This window comes from Dreissena polymorpha, chromosome 6 (genome assembly GCF_020536995.1).
Source record: "Dreissena polymorpha isolate Duluth1 chromosome 6, UMN_Dpol_1.0, whole genome shotgun sequence".
NCBI classification, from domain to species: Eukaryota; Metazoa; Mollusca; class Bivalvia; order Myida; family Dreissenidae; genus Dreissena; species Dreissena polymorpha.
In genome coordinates, this window is record NC_068360.1 from 85,995,321 (window position 1) to 86,019,077 (window position 23,757).

The following is a 23,757-nucleotide window of genomic DNA, read 5'->3' on the forward strand; positions in this document are numbered from 1 at the left end:
TGACACATCCCATATTTGGCGTGTAACAGTGTGTTTTTGTTCTAGCTGTAAGTTTGTCCGTCAGAGTCGAGAATTATCGGTTTGACCAGTGTGTTAACATAAACAACATAACATGGTTGAAGTAGACGAGATAAAGTTTCCATTACGAAAAACTAGAATTGCCATATATAATTGTTCAGATATGTTGCGGTGTTAAAATTAAGTAATCAAACTATATTCAGAAATAAGCTGTAATTGTAAAATTTACCGGAGGTTTCTATCGGGTTGGGGAGGCGCGCGAATGTTACCACTATATATCAACATTGTTAGATGTTATGCATTGTAAGTAGGGTCGTAATATTTGTACTACTGCTATCGTTTAGTTATATAGATTCATAAATCGTGCTTAGTTGAGTTGCAATATCTTCAGAGGTACGAAGTATTCGAATACGCGGCTATTATTATCGTATGGAAAGACTCCACGCATGATATAACACTTGTATGTTGGTATGATGGTCTACAGTATCCTAAAGTCCATTATCTACATACTGCTATCTGTCTTTCACATTCGACGAAATGATAATAAGCTGTGAACCAATGTTGACATGACAATATTTCATCTTGTGAATAGATACCTGCGTTTGCTTTAAGAATAAGACGTACCGGTAACAAGAATGTTAAATATCAAATAATCATTATGCTTTTTTCAATAATTAATGTTTCTTTTAAAGTAAGCACGTTACCAGAACCACAACACGTGTATACGTATGCAATCACAATTGCTTTGTAGCAAATACGTTTAAATTATACTATGTTTAATTATCGTCAAATAATTACAAATCTTCAACGTAGGATGCTAGCATTTTAAAATTAAATAATGGGTAATTATTCAATATTTGATGAAATTGCTGTTATTGTTGATACAATTATCCCCGTAATATGGTCTATTGCGCTTAGTGCTAATACAATCATCGTATTACCACAGAATTGTTAAGACAACGGATGATAAGGATCGGCACAATGTTGCCACATCAAGGTGGATATAATATAATTATTTACTTATTAACATTTTTGTTTTCAGATTGGGTTATTTAAAAATGCCTACCGGTATAGGAAGTTTGGGATGAAAATGGGGATTCAGTTGAATGAAAATGCAGTGATATTGAATATATTTGTATGCATAGAGCAAATTATCAGCATTGCTTTGCTTTTTTAATGTACGAAATATATCATTGTTAAGTATATTTATATCCTGCATTAATTTAAAAGCTCACCAACCGAGGTCGAACCACCAAGTTATGAAATAATAAACGCTTACAACGAATTATGTAAATGCTAAAAAAATAATATTATAAAACACCATAGTCATGCAATATAAACACACATACACGCGTAACAGCTTTTCTCAAAAGTGTGGCATGTTTGGAAAACACAAAGAAGAGAAGGACGAAGAAAAATAAATAGTATTTATTATATATAAACAAAACATATCTACACGTACAATTGTATAAACCACCCGGTTTTTCACCTTGAAAAAAGACCTATAAAATACATTCTCTAGGTCTTTGACCCTGAGAAGTGCAGCATCCTGCGAGTACGTAGAGGACTATAACCAATACTGACCAATACTGCACAACTGAACCCTTAAAGGGCATACATTCGCAAGTGAAGAAACATCAAAGTATCTCGCTGTGGAACTGACGAAGTCCTGGAAGCCTCACATCCAGAATACACGAAGGAAATGGAACAGTGCACTTGGATTCCTCTGCAGGGATCAAAGGTTAGGAAAGGAGAATGTAAAACGTGCTGCCTACTTTTCAATAGTTCGCCCACATCTGGAATATTATAGCACGGTCTGGAATCCATATCAGAAGGGTCAGATTCACAACCTGGAGATGGTAATGGGAAGGGCAACAAGGTATGAGATGAACGGCTAACATACACCAGCAGCGTCACATCCATGCTGGAACACCTGTAGTGGGAAACCCTGGAGTCACGAAGAACTAATGCCCCGCTGACGATGATCTGCAAGATATACAATGACATTATAGACATCTCAGCAACAAAATAACTGTAGTGATTTATGGTCACTTCCAACAGCCTTTCTGTTGAGCTAGCTTTTCAGCGACGCGGTTAGAGTGTCTGACTACCACTCTGGAGGTCGTGGGTTCGATCCCCCATTGAAGCTCCGTATTTTTACAATAATGGCGACGAGGCAAACACGAAATGTGAATCAGAACGTGGGTGTGAGCTTTCTAACGGCTTCAAGGAGCCGCTTGTGAAGCGGTCGACACTATAATATAGCAAAAAAGTGTCATATGACATGCTGTAGCAGGCATGTCTGGCCTTGAAACTTTTCTAATGGCTTCAAGGAGCCGCTTGTGAAGCGGTCGACACTATAATATAGCAAAAAGTGTCATAGGACATGCTGTAGCGGCCATGTCTGGCCTTGAAACTTTTCTAATGGCTTCAAGGAGACGCTTGTGAAGCGGTCGACACTATAATATAGCAAAAAGTGTCATATGACATGCTGTAGCGGCCATGTCTGGCCTTGTAATATTAAGAGAGGGAGGAGTGTAGTGATTTAAGGTCTATTCCAACAGCCTTGCTGTTGAGCTAGCTTTTCAGCGACGCGGTTAGAGTGTCTGACTACCACTTTGGGGGTCGTGGGTTCGATCCCCCATTGAAGCTCCGTATTTTTACAATATAACTTTCCTCAGACTCAAGCAGGATCCGGTAAAACTATTAAATTAAGTTTTCGCCAATCTCCACATCAACACACCCTACCCTACAACAGGCATAACTTTTTCCCGGAATAATACCAAACTGGAAAAGCTTTTCAGCCTCCGCCGCCGATCGAATCCCCTGACTTGGTATCTTTCAAGCAGATGCTATCACAATTAAGCTTCTAAGCAAGATGTCGGTGCCGGCTACAAAGTAACTCTCAACGACCCATCATGGCTGCGTCGGTTGAGGTTCAATCCTCTTGGCGGCCACCGTAGCATGAGAGAGAGGGATGCAACTGGGGACGCATCTTTACTGTCCTTCTGACTCTTAACTTTCAAACTCTTCTCACTTTACTATTTTCTCACTCTTTACTTTATCCTCTAACCAGCAGTCATGTAATTGTCAATCTTGACGGCGCGATGTAAGATGTAGATGTAGAAACCTATAAAATAGTCAAGTATATCTCAATCCCCCCGCCCCGGCAACCTTCACAATCATGTTCTTCCGTGTTTTACACTTCGGGTTATTTTTAGAATTTCATACTCGTGACTGTCACGTGATGAAGTCAGCTGAAGCGGAGTAACACAAAAGCAAGGAAAACAAAAATGTCAACTAAAGAAACAGAGAAAACTCCGCTGTTCAGAACCTATGACGAACCCGAAGTGGAGCTCGCGGGGTGTGGGGCGACGCTACCATGCAACCCAAAACGAGGGCTTCATCGATATCTTATCCTCATTATTATGTGCTTCCTAAGTTTTGGTAAGAAGTTAGTTTGTTTTCTTGTGTATCGTTACATGATTGTATCCACTTTTCGCCATTCTTATCATATTTAACAAAATGTATAATGTCTCACCTTTTATTTCAGAAGATTTTCTTATTTATTTAATGAACATAATGTAAATAACACAATGACAACGAGACGATCTAGTGCAGTAAAGGATGCTTCATAGTTCCTCAACTCCACGTCTTCTTCTTCCGGTTAAGCCCAAGTCTCACTATTGTCGGTAGAGCCCCGGTCCATCTCGGTTTGCTAATGTCGGTTGACTGACCAGAACCGTGATGATTTGTAGAAATTTTTTATCGCTGTCACACTATTTCCCGAGCCGCCCCGGTAAAAGCCGGTCAACAGCCCGGCAGAGTCCCGGTCAACCCCGGACTGGCTACGAATTATACAGGTGAAGCCCTGGCAGAGCCCTGGTTTTCGCCGGTAATGCCCCGGTTGAGCCCCCGTGAAAGCCGGCAGCATCCCGGCAGAGCCCCAGTATACTGCAACTCCGCTGGCACTCACCGGGGCTTTACTGTCATCAGACCCCGGCAGAGCTACGGCAACGCCCTGGTTTAACGCCGGTCATCGCCTGCAATGCCCCGGCAGAGCCGGTGAATGCTTGTGGTGTCCCGGCAGAGTGCCGGTTTACTTATGTACCGTAGCTATACCGGAACTCTGCCGGCATACACCGGGGCGTTGCCGTAGCTCTACTGGGGTCTGTATGGGCCCCGGTGGAGCTACAGTGCCGTCCCGGTTGTTCCTGGTGATGTCCCGGTTGTTCCGGGTGCCACGCGGGTCATTGCTGGTCCTTTCTGGTGACTCCTGGTTCATCCCGGAGGTATTAAACATTTTAATACTTTCCCAGTGAGGCCCCGGTTCATCCCGGCGGAGCCCCAGTTCATCCCGGTAGAGCCCCGGTTCATCCCAGAAGATGCCGGATCACGCACAGGGGCGCTGCGTCTCATAGTGAGACTGAGCGTAAAGGTCAGGAGTCTAAATCTATAGACTGTACGGTTGACCTACATGTAACTGAGGGATGAGACAGCCACTGGGTCTCTACCAATTTAAAATCTAAAAGACTATATAGGTAATAAAACTATGTACAGGTTTTGGCTGGTTACGCTGTCCTAGAGGGTGAGGCTCTGAGCTGGGCCCGAGCAGTCTTTAACCCTTCTAGGCAGGTGGAGTCAGTGACAAGGATGGGCAGTTATTGGTATCACGATGGTAAATGTTCCTGTAATGTTCCACCTGTAAACACTTTTAAACTAACACCCAACGGAGCACCTTTTGTACAGTTTTCACACTTGAACCAATAGGCGCCCACACAAAATCTTCTATTTAGAAGGAGTGCTGTATCAGATGATGAAGAGAAGAATATTTCATCATTTCAAATGATGATTGAATAGAAAGGTTTATCAGTACTCTCATGATTAGACCCAAAGTTCAACACAAGGATTAGACCATACTGCATGGTTAAAATCTGGTTAACTGAAAGGGTTGAAGCTAGCACAGAGTGCCTCCGTAGCTTAGTGGATAAGGCGCTTGCGTTAAAATCCAGAGGTCCCGGGTTCGATCCCGGGTCGGGGCACATACATGCCAGTCATGTTTCAGCGGAATGCTGACTGACAAATAAAGGCTTAGCTCGGCATTATGACGTGTTTGTTTGTTTTTGTTTTGTTTGTTTGTTTAGCAAACAACTTTTCAGCTCATGGTTACTTTAAAGTTTAGAATGTTAATTGTGATTGGTCGATAATATTAAAAAGCTTGCAGGTCTAATCATAATAATGATAAATTCTGTATTTTTAAACATACCATATTAAGATGCATATATCATTACAACTGTTTAAAAAAACATTTTTGAAAAATACATTTGTTATTAAAGCTCAATTGGTCGTTGTTGGCTCAGGTACTACTTAAAAGTACCCCAGGTACTCTTAAGTATAATATATAAACTATGTACAGAAAATACCTTAAAGCTCCCGGCCATACTCCAGGGTACGTTTTAGTATATTTTCTGTACCCTTTGTAATAAGTAGTATACTTTAGTACCCAGGATACTTTAACTCTTTCAGTGCTGGAACCAAATTTTGAAGGCCTTGCAAACAGCTTGGATCCAGATGAGACGCCACAGGACGTGGCGTCTCATCAGGATCCTAACTGTTTGCCATTCTAATAGTATTCTTTGAAAAAAATCGAAGAAAATGCTAATTTTAGAAATTCAGCAGACAACAACTTTCCCAGCATGCAAAGGGTTTAGTAATACCTGAGCATACAGTGACCAATCAAGCGTCAGTAATAGTAATAAACTAATAATGTTTGCAGGGAGCTACTTTTGTTACGACAACCCTGCAGCCCTACAGGATAACATGACACGAGACCTGGGTATCTCAGTGAGCCAGTTCATGGGGTTTTACGCCTGGTACTCGTGGCCCAATGTGATCCTCTGCTTCTTTGGAGGCTTTCTCATTGACCGGGTCATGGGTGTGCGACTGGGAGCTGTCATCTTCAGCTTGTTTGTGACTGCTGGACAGGTACGCTACCCAGAGCCTTTTAATGGGAGAACTGGGCTTATTTCATGTTCGTGTTTTGCCAGATTATTTTGTGCAGTCTCTACAGGCTTATCAGGGATGACACTTTCTGCCTAAACAAGTTTTTCACTAAGAAGAAAGTTCCTTTTAACAAACAATACAATAAACCCAGAAAATGTCATCCCTGCAGTCAGCACAGGCTTATGTGGGACAACACTTTAGGCACATTCATAAAGGCAGTTTTCCCATGGCAAGGATGATATATTAAGTATAGTCCATAGGGATATAAATTAGCCAAGAGCTTGGGCCATGATTGGCCCCTAAATTATTTGGTGGGCCCCAAGATATATAATAAACCCCTATTTCCTCTTTACGAGAAAAACAGAAAGAATAACTGAAGGCAACTCAGGTCAGTTGTTAGTTTTACATTTGTGTCCCTGATCGTTGTCTATTCTCAAACATTGTTTAGCTTTCATTTAAACATGTGAAAATAGTGTTTTTTCTTTTTCGCCTAATTTTTGTTATCTACATAATAATTCAGCCCAACACAATATGCACAAAAGCACTGAAATGAAATAAAATAACACACATTCCCCGATTTCTGATTCATGTAATGCTCTGATTTTGACGAAAAATTACAAGTTTTAAATGTCTTCATTTCAGGTTGTTTTTGCTCTAGGATCCTTTACGAACAAGTACTGGCTGATGTGTGCTGGGAGATTTATATTTGGGTAACTAAGTCTTAACATTTATATTTGATAAACACAGTTTTCCCAATTAATTTTGGGTAACACAGTCTTCACTTTTACACTTGAGAATACAGTCTTCACATATATATTTGGGATGACAGTTTTCACATTTATATTTAGGGTGGCAGTTTTCACATTTATATTTAGGGTGGCATTCTTCACATTTCTTTTTTAGGAAAGCAGTTTTCACATTTCTATTTAGGGTGAGAGTCTTCACATTTATATTTACTATTTAGGGCAACAATCTTCACATTTATATTTGGGGAATGCAGTCTTTACATTTCTATTTGTGGTGGCAGTCTCCACATTTTTATTTGGGGTGGCAGACCTGTCTTCACATTTCTATTTGGGGAATGCAGTTTTCACATTTCTATGTGGGAAATGCAGTCTACACATTTATATTTAAGGTGGCAGTCTTCACATTTCTATTTGGGGAATGCAGTCTTCACATTTAAATTTGGGGATGTCATTCTTTAGATTTCTATTTGGGGAATGCAGTCTTCACATTTCTATTTCGGAAATGCAGTTTTCACATTTATGTTTGGGGTGGCAGTCTTCACATTTGTATTTGGGGAATGCAGTCTTCACATTTTTATTTGGGGAATGCAGTCTTCAATTTTTTATTTGGGGAATGCAGTTTTTACATTTCTTTTTATAGAATGCAATCTTCACATTTCTGTTTGGGGAATGCAGTCTTCACATTTATATTTACGGAATGCAGTCTTCACTTTTATATTTGGGGAATGCAATCTTCACGTTTCTATTTGGGGAATGCAATCTTCACATTTCTATTTTGGGAATGCAGTCTTCATATTAATATTTAGGGTAGCAGTCTTTACATTTATATAAAGGGAATGCAGTCTTCACTTTTATATTTAGGGTATGTGGTCTTCACATTTATAATTTGGGAATGTAATCTTCACATTTATATTTGGGGTGGCAGTCATCACATTTCTATTTGAGGAATGCAGTCTTCACATTTATAATTAGGGTGGCCGTCTTCATATTTCTCTTTGGGGCATGCAGTCTTCATGTTAAGATTTAGGTTGGCAGTCTTTACATTTATATTTGGGGTGGCAGTCTAAACATTTCTATTTGGGGAATGCAGTCTTCACATTTATATTTAGGGGGGCAATCTTCACATTTATATTAGGGTGGCAGTCTTTAACTTTTTATTTGGGGAATGCAGTCTTCACATTTATATTTTGGATGGCAGGCTTCACATTTCTATTTTGGGTAGCAGTCTTAATATTTATATTTAGGGAATGCAGTCTTCACTTTTATATTTAAGGAATGCAGTCTTCACATTTCTATTTAGGTAGGCAGACTTCACATTTATATTTAGGGAATGCAGTCTTCACATTAAATGTGAGTTATGCTGTTCACATTTATATTTGGTTAACACAGTCATTACATATATGGGTAACAATCTTCAGATATATGGGTAAGTCTTCACCTCTATATTTGCGTAATGTAGTCTTCACATTTATTTATTACTACACTAAGCTGTATTATTTGGCTTACTGTTGAAAATTTAAAATGGTGTTGCAAGTTAACCCGTAACAAACAAATAGGGAAAAATAAGATCGTAAAACGCTGAAGTTGGGAAAATTCGCATAATGAAATCATAAGATAAGGAATTATGGGTCTTATTAATTGCTTAGTATAAATGGCACAAACCTATTTAAATATTTATTTACATTCATTTTGGCTTTAAATGCTCAGTTTCAGTGCTCATTTTATGTGTTCACTTGAAGATAATTTGGCAAAAAAAGTTTTAATGCCCCCGGATCGAATGATCGGGGGTATATTGTTTTTGGTCTATCTGTCTGTCTGTTATTCTGTGGAAAACTTTCACCTTGGTTAAAGTTTTGCAATATTGAATAACTTGCAATATTGAAGATAGCGACTTGATATTTGGCATGCATGTGTATCTCATGCAGCTGCACATTTTGAGTGGTGAAAGGTCAAGGTCATTCTTCAAGGTCAAAGGTCAAATATATGACTTCAAAGCAGGGTCAAAACCTTAACCTTGGTCATAACTTTTGCAATGTTGAAGATAGCAACTTTATATTTGGCATGCATGTGTATCTCTTGGAGCTGCACATTTTGAGTGGTGAAGGGTCAAGGTCAAGGTCATCCTTCAAGGTCAAAGGTCATATTTATAGCGTTCAAGTGGTGCAATAGGGGGCATTGTGTTTTGGACAAACACATCTCTTGTTTCATTTTGGGAATTTTCAGATGGAAATACAATTTGAAGTTTTTTTAGTTTTTTCTCAATTGGGAAAGTACCTTTAACAGGTACTTTACAAAGAAGAAACAAAATCACTGATTTGTCCTGGCCATGTGTTATAACAATTTTTTGTTTCCAAAGAGCATTAATCCACAGCTACTGTATTTCCTTTAATCATTTACATGCATGTATATAAATAAAAGATTTGATCTTCGTAAATAAAGAATTTCTGTTCACACGTGGGAACTGCAATGAGGTAGTTGGCATACCCTTCCGTTAAAGAAAAGGTCAGCAGTGTTATGTAATTGAAGATGAGTGGCATTTTATGACAGAATTTTATATGTTGATATTTGAAAATTCTATTATGGAAAAGACCACCTGTACCGCAATAATTATATATTATTCTATATCCAATAAATTCATCCAATTGGCATTCTTCATATGTACCACGTGACCGTCCAATATATTCCGGTATTGGATCCAAAAAGTCTGTATTTTTTCTATATTGGACAGTTAAGTACAAGTGCACTAAGCAATTGTTTTATAACGATAAAAGCCGTTACCGACAAAAAGTATCCGAATGTACTATAATCAACTCACACGGGCGCTTGTCTTGAAAATAGCATATAGATGCAATTAAAGCATTTTAAAATCAAAATTAAAATGAAACAAAGAGCTGAAGAAAAGGATATAGAATTAAAAGCTTATTAGACGTTTAAACTGTACAATACGTGATATATTTGGACTTGCACACGTCCAATATGACGTTAAACTGTGTGCTCGTCCAAATATATCTCCGTATTGTACAGTGAAACATCTAATAATCTATAAGAATAGATGCAGTTCAACGATGCAATTATTGACGAAAAATTAGCCATGATTTTTTTTTTTTAAGAATTCATCCACAGAAATATGTATAAATATGATTAAGGTTAGCATTATTTGTTTTTCTTCATACTTCACTTTCAGCTCTGTTTGTTTATTTTTTTTATTTCAATATTGCTTATACACTTGCTTTGCGATAAAATATCTATTGTATTTTGAATAATAAAAACCATGTAAGAGAAAAACAGTGTTAAACTTCTGTCTCCATGTTCACAAACTTTTACATTATTTATCACAAATACTAGGCAAAATAAGTAAGAGTCGGTTGGACCTATATCTTGATTTTTAGCTCAGCTGTTTTTGGAGAAAACCCGAGGTATTGTCATAGCCAGCTCGTCGTGTCGTCCCCTGTCTGCCGTCAGCCGTCTGCAGTAGGCGTCGTGCTAAAACCTTTACATTGGCTCTAAAATTAAAGTCCTTCCACGTACAACTTTAAAACTTCATATGTAAATGCACCTTGATGAGTTCTACATGCCACACCCATTTTTGGGTCACTAGGTCAAAGGTCAAGGTCACTGTGACCTCAAAAAAATAAAAATAAAAATAATTCTGAAAAGTTTTCGCAGCCGTGCTTGGCACCCGTTTTGCGGTGCTCTTGTTATATTCCTCCTAATGTATCAATACATGCTTATATATAGGATAGATAAATGAATACCAGATATCATAACATTCATAGAAGCTAAAAAAGCTGCAATGATATGAGTTGTGTTATTATCATGTACTGGTATCAGATTCCATCAAAATTGATTGTCTTTTAAATAACTTGATTATAAATTTCACCTTATTTAAAATCTCATTTTAATATAATTGAGCTCACTCTGGGAAGACAGGGCACAATTTATTTGTGTATAGGGTAATCCCAGATAAGGCTGGGCAGTCAGCACCCGATAATCAGGAATCACACTTTCTGCTGTTACGGTATTTTTTCTTTAAAGAAGTCTCTTCTTAGAAAAAAGCAAATCTAGGCAGAAAGTGTCATCCCTGGTTAGCCTGTGCAGACTCCACTGTCTAATCTGGGACGACACATTAAGCCCTGTTTTATTGTTCACTCATTTGATCATTCCTACTGCAGAATTGGCGGTGAGTCCCTCGCAGTGGCCCAGAACACGTATGCTGTGAAATGGTTTCAAGGGAGGGAACTCAACATGGTGTTTGGACTGCAGCTGAGCTTTTCTAGAGTGGTGGGTCCTTATTTTGTCTTCATCATATGTCAGCCCTGATAAAAAGTTTAACTTGTTTCTAGCATAGCTGGTAGTAAATCCCTACTGACATTTCACTACACATGATGTACCCATTACATATATAACTATAATGTATAAATCTTATTTGTTTGCTTTTCTTCATTTTTTAGCTCATCTATTTGTTTTTTTTTAAATTATGAGCTTTTGTCATCACCTTGGCGTCGGCGTCCTGTTAAGTTTTGCGTTTAGGTCCACTTTTCTCATAAAGTATCAATGCTATTGCATTCAAACTTGGTACACTTACTTACTATCATGAGGGGACTGGGCAGGCAAAGTTAGATAACTCTGGCTTGCATTTTGACAGAATTATGTGCCCTTTTTATACTTAGAAAATTGAAAATTTTGGTTAAGTTTTGTGTTTAGGTCCATTTTATTCCTTAGGTATCAAAGCTATTGCTTTCATACTTGCAACACTTACTAACTATCATAAGGGGACTGTGCAGGCATAGTTATGTAACTCTGACTGGCATTTTGACGGAATTATTGGCCCTTTATACTTGAAAATTTGGTTAAGTTTTGTGTTTTGGTCCACTTTACCCCTAAAGTATCATAGATATTGCTTTCATACTTGAAACACTCGCAAACTATCATAAGGGGACAGTAAAGGACAAGTTGCATAACCCTGGTTGTCAATTTTACGGAATTATGGCCCTTTTTTGACTTAGTAACTTTGAATATATGGTTACATTTTGTGTTAAGATCCACTTTACTTCTAAAGTATCAAGGCTTTTGCTTTTAAACTTCAAATACTTTCATGCTATCATGAGGGTACTGTACCTGGCAAGTTGAATTTGACCTTGACCTTTGAATGACCTTGACTCTCAAGGTCAAATTATTAAATTTTGCTAAAATTTCCATAACTTCTTTATTTATGATTAGATTCGATTGATACTTTGACAAAACAACTCCCCCCTCAATCCCCCCATTATTTTTTTTACTTGATATTTGGCATGCATGTGTATCTCATGGAGCTGCACATTTTGAGTGGTGAAAGGTCAAGGTCATCCTTCAAGGTCATATGTCTAATTTATGGCGTCTGTCCGTCCGAAAACTTTAACATTGGCCATAACTTTTTCAATATTGAAGATAGCAACTTGATATTTGGCATGCATGTGTATCTCATGGAGCTGAACATTTTGAGTGGTGAAAGGTGAAGGTCAAGGTCATCCTTCAAGGTCAAATGTCAAATATATGGCGTCTGTCCGTCCGAAAACTTTAACATTGGCCATAACTTTTTAAATATTAAAGATAGGAACTTCATATTTGGCGTGCATGTGTATCTCATGGAGCTGCAGATTTTGAGTGTTGGAAGTTCAAGGTCAAGGTCATCCTTCAAGGTAAAAAAAAAATATATAAATTTCAAAGCGGCGTTTTCATGAAGCTGCACATTTTGAGTGGTGGAAGTTCAAGGTCAAGGTCATCCTTCAAGGTCAAGGTCATCCTTCAAGGTCAAAGGTAAAAATAAAATAAAATCAAAGCGGCGTTCTCATGAAGCTGCACATTTTGAGTGTAGGAAGGTCAAGGTCATTCTTCAAGGTCAAGGTCAGCCTTCAAGGTCAAAGGTAAAAAAAAAGAATTCAAAGCGGCGTTATCATGAAGCTGCACATTTTGAGTGGTGGAAGTTCAAGGTCAAGGTCATCCTTCAAGGTCAAGGTCATCCTTTAAGGTCAAAGGGTCAATATTTTTTTTTAATTCAAAGCGGCGTTATCATGAAGCTACACATTTTGAGTGGTGGAAGTTCAAGGTCAAGGTCATCCTTCAAGGTCAAAAAAATATAAAAAATCAAAGCGGCGTTCTCATGAAGATGCACATTTTGAGTGTAGGAAGTTCAAGGTCAAGGTCATCCTTCAAGGTCAAGGCCATCCTTCAAGGTCAAAGGTCAATTATTATTTTTTAATTCAAAGTGGCGTTCTCATGAAGCTGCACATTTTGAGTGGTGGAAGTTCAAAGTCAAGGTCATTCTTCAAGGTCAAGGTCTTCATTCAAGGTCAACGGTAAAAAAAAGAATAATTTCAAAGCGGTGTTATCATGAAGCTGCACATTTTGAGTGATGGAAGTTCAAGGTCAAGGTCATCCTTCAAGGTCAAAGGCCAATAAAATTATATTTCAAAGCGGCATTCTCATAAAGCTGCACATTTTGAGTGGTGCAAGTTCAAGGTTAAGGCCATCCTTCAAGGTCAAAGGTAAAAAAAAGCAAATTTTTTTTTTTCAAAGGGGCGCAATAGGGGGCATTGTGTTTCTGACAAACACATCTTTTGTTTTTTTCAAACATGGTTAAAAAACACAAATATTTATTTCTATTATTTTATTTTTGAAATACCGTCCAACCATCCGACCCAATAACCCCCCCCCCCAAAAAAAAATAATAAATAAATAATTTTTTGCATTTTTTTTTGCATTTTTGGAAGATAATGTAATAAATGACCACACCCCCACAATATACACCCCTCTCCACTCCACCCCTCCCTCCTTTGTGATTGAAATTGAGATAGGTCCTTACACCTTTAAAAAGAAAAATAGATGAGCGGTCTGCACCCGCTAGTCGGTGCTCTTGTTTCTGTAAACCAATAATCATGTAATAATAAGAAAATAAGAAAAGTCACTAACCTTAACAGATGAAAGGATTCCATTCAAGTAAGCAAAGTGAAAATGACTGTGATATAATGATCCCATTTCAAGGCAGCACAGTAAACATAATGCGATATGTGGATCCCATGTCATGGTTGAGCACTCAAGTGATGCAATATTTTGTTTCCATATCATATTGTGACATATTGATTCCATTTTACATAAGCACAGTAAATGGGATGTGTTATTCTGATCCCATATGACAGTGAACATGACTATAACTAATTAATCCCATTTCTATGTTGCATCCAATGTCAGTGAAGCACGATGAACATGATTTTGCAATGTTGATCCTTATTTAAGGTACCATGATGATTGTTAACATTTTTGACATTCTGATCCCATATTAGTTTAGCACAATATGATATGCTATTCCAATCTTGTCGAACAGTAGCACAGTTTATAGGATGTGCTATTCCGATCTTGTTGCAGGGTAGCACAGTTAATATGATGTGCTATTCGGATCTTGTTGCACAGTAGCATAGTTAATATGATGTGCTATTCTTATCTTGTTGCAGGGTAGCATAGTTAATATGATGTGCTATTCGGATCTTGTTGCAGGGTAGCATAGTTAATATGATGTGCTATTCGGATCTTGTTGCACAGTAGCATAGTTAATATGATGTGCTATTCGGATCTTGTTGCAGGGTAGCATAGTTAATATGATGTGCTATTCGGATCTTGTTGCAGGGTAGCATAGTTAATATGATGTGCTATTCAGATCTTGTTGCAGGGTAGCATAGTTAGTATGATGTGCTATTCGGATCTTGTTGCAGGGTAGCATAGTTAATATGATGTGCTATTCGGATCTTGTTGCACAGTAGCATAGTTAATATAATGTGCCATGTAGATCTTGTTGCAGGGTAGCATAGTTAATATGATGTGCTATTCGGATAAAGTTGCAGGGTAGCGTAGTAAATATAATGTGCCATGTAGATCTTGTTGCAGGGTAGCATAGTTAATATGATGTGCTATTCGGATAAAGTTGCAGGGTAGCGTAGTAAATATAATGTGCCATGTAGATCTTGTTGCAGGGTAGCATAGTTAATATGATGTGCTATTCGGATAAAGTTGCAGGGTAGCGTAGTAAATATAATGTGCCATGTAGATCTTGTTGCAGGGTAGCATAGTTAATATGATGTGCTATTCGGATAAAGTTGCAGGGTAGTGTAGTAAATATAATGTGCCATGTAGATCTTGTTGCAGGGTAGCATAGTTAATATGATTTGCTATTTTGATAAAGTTGCAGGGTAGGGTAGTAAATATAATGTGCCATGTAGATCTTGTTGCAGGGTAGCTTTTTATCACAATAAATGTCATGTGCTGTTCTGATGTTGTTTCATGGTAGCAAAGTAAACATTAATATAATATTCTGATCTTGTTTCAGGGTAGCACTGTGAACATGAATGTAATGCAGCCCCTGTACACCTTTATAGAGAAGTGGTCTACAGGATACAAGTGCCTGGGCATTGCACTGCTTGTTGGTGAGACCACTAAATATACCAGCACTTTAGTGATTAAATCCGATTTTATGATCAAGAAGAAAAACAAAATTTAGTTACCATGAATTCACTGATCAATTAAAACTCAAAAAAGGTTAAGTTAAGAAAACTAAATTTTGCATTTTTTCCTTGTTAAATCCTCTGTGAAATTTTAGTTGAGTTGAAAGTATGAGAATGTTCCATGATTATGATGGAATCAATATTTGCGAGTGCCTTTTAAGCAGGCAAACAAGAACATAATTTAGATGATATAATGCTAATTCTTATAACACCTGTAAGATAGCTTGAATTAACCAATGATTGTTAACCTTATCCGTCTTAAACCATAATTCTTTTTTTAGCTTGACTATTCACCAAATACTACGAGCTATAATACTCACCATAACTACGATGTCTACCTATGGTTAAGGAAAATATGCAACATCTCCATATCCCTGTTTCTGTTATTCAACTGAATCTTCACACATTTGTTCACGATAATTTTGTAAGGTTAATAGCCAAGTTCCATAACTGTGACCTGCAATTTATCCGAATTTTGTCCCCTTTTTGTACTTAAAAAAATTGTTTAATGTGAATGCGCAACATTTCCACTAGAACACTTTCACTTGTTACAGGTGCTGTGATGTGTATCTTGTCATTGTTGTGTGCCCTGACTCTGTTACAGGTGCCATGATGTGTATCTTGACACTTTTGTGTGCCCTGGCTCTGTTACAGGTGCTGTTATGTGTATCCTTTCACTGTTGTGTTTCCTGGCTCTGTTACAGCTGCTGTGATGTGTATCTTGTCACTGTTGTGTGCCCTGACTCTGTTACAGGTGTGTGATGTGTATCCTGTCACTGTTGTGTGCCCTGACTCTGTTACAGGTGCTGTGATGTGTATCCTGTCACATTGTGTGCCCTGACTCTGTTACAGGTGCTGTGATGTGTATCCTGTCACATTGTGTGCCCTGACTCTGTTACAGGTGCCGTGATGTGTATCTTATCACTGTTGTGTGCCCTGACTCTGTTACAGGTGCCGTGATGTGTATCCTGTCACATTGTGTGCCCTGACTCTGATACAGGTGCTGTGATGTGTATCTTGTCACTGTTGTGTGCCCTGGCTCTGTTACAGGTACTGTGATGTGTATCTTGTCAGTGTTGTGTGCCCTAGCTCTGTAACAGGTGCCATGATGTGTATCTTGTCACTGTTGTGTTTCCTGGCTCTGTTACAGGTGCTGTGATGTGTATCTTGTCACTGTTATGTGCCCTTACTCTGTTACAGGTGCTGTGATGTGTATCTTGTCACTGTTGTGTGTCCCAACTCTGTTACAGGTGCTGTGATGTGTATACTGTCACTGTTGTGTGCCCTGGCACTGGGCTACTTTGACAAGAGAGCTGACCGGGTCTTAAAGAGAGCCAAGATTTCAACTGGTGAGTTGTACAATTTACAGTCTTGTACTCTTATAAAGTCATTTTATTAGCTCATCTATTTTTTGAAAAAAATTATAAGCTATTGTCATCACCTTGGCGTCTGCGTCGGCGTCCGGTTACGTTTTGCCTTAAGGTCCACTTTTCTCAGAAATTATCAATGCTATTGCATTCAAACTTGGTACACTTACTTACTATCATGAGGGGACTGGGCAGGCAAAGTTAGATAACTCTGGCGTGCATTTTGACAGAATTATGTGCCCTTTTTATACTTAGAAAATTGAAAATTTTGGTTAAGTTTTGCGTTTAGGTCCACTTTTCTCATAAAGTATCAATGCTATTGCATTCAAACTTGGTACACTTACCTACTATCATGAGGGGGCTGGGCAGGCACAGTTAGATAACTCTGGCATGCATTTTGACAGAATTATGTGCCCTTTTTAGACTTAGAAAATTGAAAATTTTGGTTAAGTTTTGTGTTAAGGTCCATTTTATTCCTTAAGTATCAAAGCTATTGCTTTCATACTTGCAACACTTACTAACTATCATAAGGGGACTGTGCAGGCAAAGTAATGTAACTCTGACTGGCATTTTGACAGAATAATGTGCCCTTTTTATACTTAGAAAATTGAAAATTTGGTTAAGTTTTGTGTTTAGGTCCACTTTATTCCTACAGTATCAAAGCTATTGCTTTCATACTTGCAACACTTATTAACTATCATAAGGGGACTGTGCAAGCTAAGTTATGTAACTGTGACTGGCATCTGGACGGAATTATGGGCCTATTCTCAGAAAATTGAAAATTTGGTTAAGTTTTGTGTTTTGGTCCACTTTACCCCTAAAGTATCATAGATATTGCTTCCATACTTGGAACACTCGCAAACTATCATAAGGGTACAGTAAAAGGCCAATATGCATAACTCTGGTTGTCATTTTTACGGAATTATGGCCCTTTTTTGACTTAGTAACTTTGAATTTATGGTTAAATTTTGTGTTTCGATCCACTTTACTTCTTAAGTATCAAGGCTATTGCTTTCAAACTTCAAATACTTTCATGCTATCATGAGGTTACTGTACCTGGCAAGTTGAATTTAACCTTGACCTTTGAATGACCTTGACTCTCAAGGTCAAATTATTAAATTTTGCTAAAATTGCCATAACTTCTTTAGTTATGATTAGATTTGATTGATACTTTGACAAAACTACTCTTACCTGACATACCACAATAGACTCCACCCAAACCATCCCCCGTGCCCTCCCCCCCCCCCCCCGAACCCCCCCCCAATTTTTTTTTTTTTTTTTTTTTAAAGATCATCTCACAAATGACCACAACACCCTCACACTATACCCCCCCCCCCCCACCCCATCCCCCCAATTTTTTTTTGAAATGGTTAAAAAACACAAATATTTATTTTTATTATTTTATGTTTGAAATACCGTCCAACCATCGCACCCAAGAATCCCCCCACCCCCCCCCTCCCCCCACCTGAATCCCCCCACCCTCTAAAATGTTTTTTTTTTTTAAGACCATCTCACAAATTACCATCACACCCTCACACTTTACCCCCCCCCCACCCCACCTCCCAATTTTTTTTTTGAAACAGTTAAAAAACACAAATATTTATTTATATTATTTTATGTTTGAAATTCCGTCCAACCATCGCACCCAAGAATCCCCCCCCCCCCTCTCGATTTTTTTTTTGTGTGTGCATTTTTGCATTTGTTTCGCATTTTTGGAAGATAATGTAATCAATTTCCACACCCTCACACTATACACCCCTCTTCACTCCACCCCTCCCTCCTTTGTGATTGAAAATGAGAGTCCCTTCACCTTTAAAAAGAAAATAGATGAGCGGTCTGCATCCGCAAGGCGGTGCTCTTGTTGACTGATATATATCACATCAATGTTGATAAATCTTGGAGAGAATTTTTAATTAAAAAAATAAATTTTTACAATATGTAGACCAAGTTTGAATCTAGTTAACCTTTTTTTTTAAAGGTCATTAGGTCAAATCTTAAAATAACCTTGTTACCACTCTAGAAGCTGCATTTATGACTCAATCTTAATGAAGCTTAGTGAGAATGTTTATCTTGAAAATATGTGTAGTGTTCTGAGAAAACTGGGCTTAATTCATGTGCATAGTGTCGTCCCAGATTAGCCTGTGCAGTCCGCATTTTGAGTTTCAAGGAAGTCCCTCCTTACCGAAAATCAAGTTTAGGCGGAAAGTGTCGCCTTGATTAGCCTGTACGGACTGCACAGGCTAATCTGGGACGACACTATACGCACATGCATTATGACCAGCTTTCACAGTAAAGACACATATCCAAGCATAGTTTCAGTCTGAATCAGGTGTGTCCAAAAACTATTTCACGATGTTAGATGTTTAACAAAAACTTGGTACTACTCTAGAGGATGAATTTATGACGCCAAACTTGACTACCTTGTGATAATGTTTATCTAGATAATATCTAGGCCAAGATCTTATTTGTGTCTTTAACCACCAAAATATATGTCACTGTGTGAGATCTTAGAACAACCTTGCTACCACTTTGGAAGCTGCATTTATTACTCAACCTCGATGAAATGTGTCACAGTATTTATGTTGATATTATTTAAACCAACTTGGTCAGATGAGGGTCAAAAACGGTGTCAAAACTGGGTCACCAGGTGAATTCTTTCACAATTTGTGTACCTTGAACTCAGGTGAGCAAATTCAGGACATTCATGGCCCACTTGTTTGTTATTGCTGGCAGGAACATTAATTTATAGACATGCAACAGTCTAAGAGTCCCTATGAACAACAAAACTACAGCAGCAAAATAGAGTTTGGCTTTTAACACAATCACATGAAATATCAAGGCCAATTATAAATTGCACTGCATTTTTTATGTGCAAAGTTCAGTGTTTTTGAACTGGAAAGTACCAGTTATTTATGTATTTAGCCCAGGCTTATTAAACCATGTGATTTAATTATCAGTGAGATTCTTTGTTTATTTGTGAAAGCCTACTTTACAAATACTGCCTAACCAATATTGCCTTTATTTGATTTCAGATGAGATGATACGCATCAGGGACGTGAAAGACTTTGGCTTCAAGTTTTGGCTGCTCTGCGTCATATGTGTGGCGTACTATGTGGCAGTGTTCCCTTTCATTGGGCTGGGACTGTAAGTGGTATACTATGTTGTAGTGTTCCCTTTCATTGGACTGGGACTGTAAGTGGTATACTATGTTGTAGTGTTCCCTTTCATTGGGCTGGGACTGTAAGTGGTATACTATGTGGCAGTGTTCCCTTTCATTGGGCTGGGACTGTAAGTGGTGTACTATGTTGTAGTGTTCCCTTTCATTGGGCTGGGACTGTAAGTGGTGTACTATGTGGCAGTGTTCCTTTTCATTGGGCTGGGACTGTAAGTGGTGTACTATATGGCAGTATTCCCTTTCATTGGACTGGGACTGTAAGTGGTGTACTATGTAGCAGTGTTCCCTTTCATTGGATTGGGACTGTAAGTGGTGTACTATATGGCAGTATTCCCTTTCATTGGACTGGGACTGTAAGTGGTGTACTATGTAGCAGTGTTCCCTTTCATTGGGCTGGGACTGTAAGTGGTGTACTATATGGCAGTATTCCCTTTCATTGGACTGGGACTGTAAGTGGTGTACTATGTAGCAGTGTTCCCTTTCATTGGGCTGGGACTGTAAGTGGTGTACTATGTAGCAGTGTTCCCTTTCATTGGGCTGGGACTGTAAGTGGTGTACTATGTTGTAGTGTTCCCTTTTATTGGGCTGGGACTGTAAGTGGTGTACTATGTTGTAGTGTTCCCTTTTATTGGGCTGGGACTGTAAGTGGTGTACTATGTGGTAGTGTTCCCTTTTATTGGGCTGGGACTGTAAGTGGTGTACTATGTTGTAGTGTTCCCTTTTATTGGGCTGGGACTGTAAGTGGTGTACTATGTGGCAGTGTTCCCTTTCATTGGACTGGGACTGTAAGTGGTGTACTATGTGGCAGTGTTCCCTTTCATTGGGCTGGGACTGTAAGTGGTGTACTATATGGCAGTATTCCCTTTCATTGGGCTGGGACTGTAAGTGGTGTACTATGTGGCAGTGTTCCCTTTCATTGGGCTGGGACTGTAAGTGGCGTACTATGTTGTAGTGTTCCCTTTCATTGGACTGGGACTGTAAGTGGTGTACTATGTGGCAGTGTTCCTTTTCATTGGGCTGGGACTGAAAGTGGTGTACTATGTGGCAGTGTTCCTTTTCATTGGACTGGGACTGTAAGTGGTGTACTATGTGGCAGTGTTCCCTTTCATTGGGCTGGGACTGTAAGTGGTGTACTATGTGGTAGTGTTCCCTTTCATTGGGCTGGGACTGTAAGTGGTGTACTATGTGGTAGTGTTCCCTTTCATTGGGCTGGGACTGTAAGTGGTGTACTATGTGGTAGTGTTCCCTTTCATTGGGCTGGGACTGTAAGTGGTGTACTATGTGGTAGTGTTCCTTTTCATTGGGCTGGGACTGTAAGTGGTGTACTATGTTGCAGTGTTCCCTTTCATTGGGCTGGGACTGTAAGTGGTGTACTATGTGGCAGTGTTCCTTTTCATTGGACTGGGACTGTAAGTGGTGTACTATGTGGCAGTGTTCCCTTTCATTGGGCTGGGACTGTAAGTGGTGTACTATGTTGCAGTGTTCCCTTTTATTGGGCTGGGACTGTAAGTGGTGTACTATGTTGTAGTGTTCCCTTTCATTGGACTGGGACTGTAAGTGGTGTACTATGTGGCAGTGTTTCCTTTCATTGGGCTGGGACTGTAAGTGGTGTACTATGTGGTAGTGTTCCCTTTCATTGGGCTGGGACTGTAAGTGGTGTACTATGTGGTAGTGTTTCCTTTCATTGGGCTGGGCATGTGAGTGGTGTACTATGTAGCAGTGTTCCCTTTCATTGGGCTGGGACTGTAAGTGGTGTACTATGTGGCAGTATTCCCTTTCATTGGGCTGGGACTGTAAGTGGTGTACTATGTGGAAGTGTTCCCTTTCATTGGACTGGGACTGTAAGTGGTGTACTATGTGGCAGTGTTCCCTTTCATTGGTCTGGGACTGTAAGTGGTGTACTATGTGGCAGTGTTCCCTTTCATTGGGTTGGGACTGTAAGTGGTGTACTATGTGGTAGTGTTCCCTTTCATTGGGCTGGGACTGTAAGTGGTGTACTATGTGGCAGTGTTCCCTTTCATTGGGCTGGGACTGTAAGTGGTGTACTATGTGGCAGTGTTCCTTTTCATTGGGCTGGGACTGTAAGTGGTGTACTATGTGGTAGTGTTCCCTTTCATTGGGCTGGGACTGTAAGTGGCGTACTATGTGGTAGTGTTCCCTTTCATTTGTCTGGGACTGTAAGTGGTGTACTATGTTGTAGTGTTCCCTTTCATTGGGCTGGGACTGTAAGTGGTGTACTATGTGGTAGTGTTTCCTTTCATTGGGCTGGGACTGTAAGTGGTGTACTATGTGGTAGTGTTCCCTTTTATTGGGCTGGGACTGTAAGTGGTGTACTATGTGGTAGTGTTCCCTTTCATTGGGCTGGGACTGTAAGTGGTGTACTATGTTGTAGTGTTCCCTTTCATTGGGCTGGGACTGTAAGTGGTGTACTATGTGGCAGTGTTCCCTTTTATTGGGCTGGGACTGTAAGTGGTGTACTATGTGGAAGTGTTTCCTTTCATTGGGTTGGGACTGTAAGTGGTGTACTATGTGGCAGTGTTCCTTTTCATTGGGCTGGGACTGTAAGTGGTGTACTATGTGGTAGTGTTCCCTTTCATTGGGCTGGGCATGTGAGTGGTGTACTATGTGGCAGTGTTCCCTTTCATTGGGCTGGGACTGTAAGTGGCGTACTATGTGGTAGTGTTCCCTTTCATTTGTCTGGGACTGTAAGTGGTGTACTATGTTGCAGTGTTCCCTTTCATTGGGCTGGGACTGTAAGTGGTATACTATGTGGCAGTGTTCCCTTTCATTGGGCTGGGACTGTAAGTGGCGTACTATGTGGTAGTGTTCCCTTTCATTTGTCTGGGACTGTAAGTGGTGTACTATGTTGTAGTGTTCCCGTTCATTTGGCTGGGACTGTAAGTGGTGTACTATGTGGTAGTGTTTCCTTTCATTGGGCTGGGACTGTAAGTGGTGTATTATGTTGTAGTGTTTCCTTTCATTGGACTGGGACTGTAAGTGGTGTACTATGTGGCAGTGTTCCCTTTCATTGGGCTGGGACTGTAAGTGGTGTACTATGTGGTAGTGTTCCCTTTCATTGGGCTGGGACTGTAAGTGGTGTACTATGTGGCAGTATTCCCGTTCATTTGGCTGGGACTGTAAGTGGTGTACTATGTGGTAGTGTTTCCTTTCATTGGGCTGGGACTGTAAGTGGTGTATTATGTTGTAGTGTTTCCTTTCATTGGACTGGGACTGTAAGTGGTGTACTATGTGGCAGTGTTCCCTTTCATTGGGCTGGGACTGTAAGTGGTGTACTATGTGGCAGTATTCCCTTTCATTGGGCTGGGACTGTAAGTGGTGTACTATGTTGTAGTGTTCCCTTTCATTGGGCTGGGACTGTAAGTGGTGTACTATGTGGCAGTGTTCCCTTTCATTGGGCTGGGACTGAAAGTGGTGTACTATGTTGTAGTGTTCCCTTACATTGGGCTGGGACTGTAAGTGGTGTACTATATGGCAGTATTCCCTTTCATTGGGCTGGGACTGTAAGTGGGTGTACTATGTTGTAGTGTTCCCTTTCATTGGGCTGGGACTGTAAGTGGTGTACTATGTGGCAGTGTTCCCTTTCATTGGGCTGGGACTGTAAGTGGTGTACTATGTGGCAGTGTTCCCTTACATTGGGCTGGGACTGTAAGTGGTGTACTATATGGCAGTGTTCCCTTTCATTGGGCTGGGACTGTAAGTGGCGTACTATGTTGTAGTGTTCCCTTTCATTGGGCTGGGACTGTAAGTGGTGTACTATATGGCAGTGTTCCCTTTCATTGGGCTGGGACTGTAAGTGGTGTACTATGTTGTAGTGTTCCTTTCATTGGGCTGGGGACTGTAAGTGGTGTACTATGTTGTAGTGTTCCCTTTCATTGGACTGGGACTGTAAGTGGTGT

General features: G+C 39.6%; 1 protein-coding gene across 3 annotated transcripts in view; it reads left to right on the plus strand.

Moving 5' to 3' along the window:
* Positions 1–3,242: 3,242 nt before the first annotated feature.
* Positions 3,243–23,757, plus strand: part of LOC127833296 (major facilitator superfamily domain-containing protein 1-like) — a 54,548-nt gene continuing 34,033 nt past the window's right edge. For all 3 annotated transcript variants that reach the window (XR_008027325.1, XM_052358475.1, XM_052358474.1), the window contains exons 1-7: positions 3,243–3,465; positions 5,795–6,003; positions 6,664–6,731; positions 10,940–11,048; positions 15,124–15,220; positions 16,549–16,647; positions 19,698–19,809. Coding sequence is in view for 2 of the 3 variants with exons in the window: in XM_052358475.1 (XP_052214435.1) it covers positions 3,312–3,465; positions 5,795–6,003; positions 6,664–6,731; positions 10,940–11,048; positions 15,124–15,220; positions 16,549–16,647; positions 19,698–19,809 (848 nt within the window). In the remaining variant the exon portion in view is untranslated. The remainder of the gene's footprint in view (positions 3,466–5,794; positions 6,004–6,663; positions 6,732–10,939; positions 11,049–15,123; positions 15,221–16,548; positions 16,648–19,697; positions 19,810–23,757) is intronic.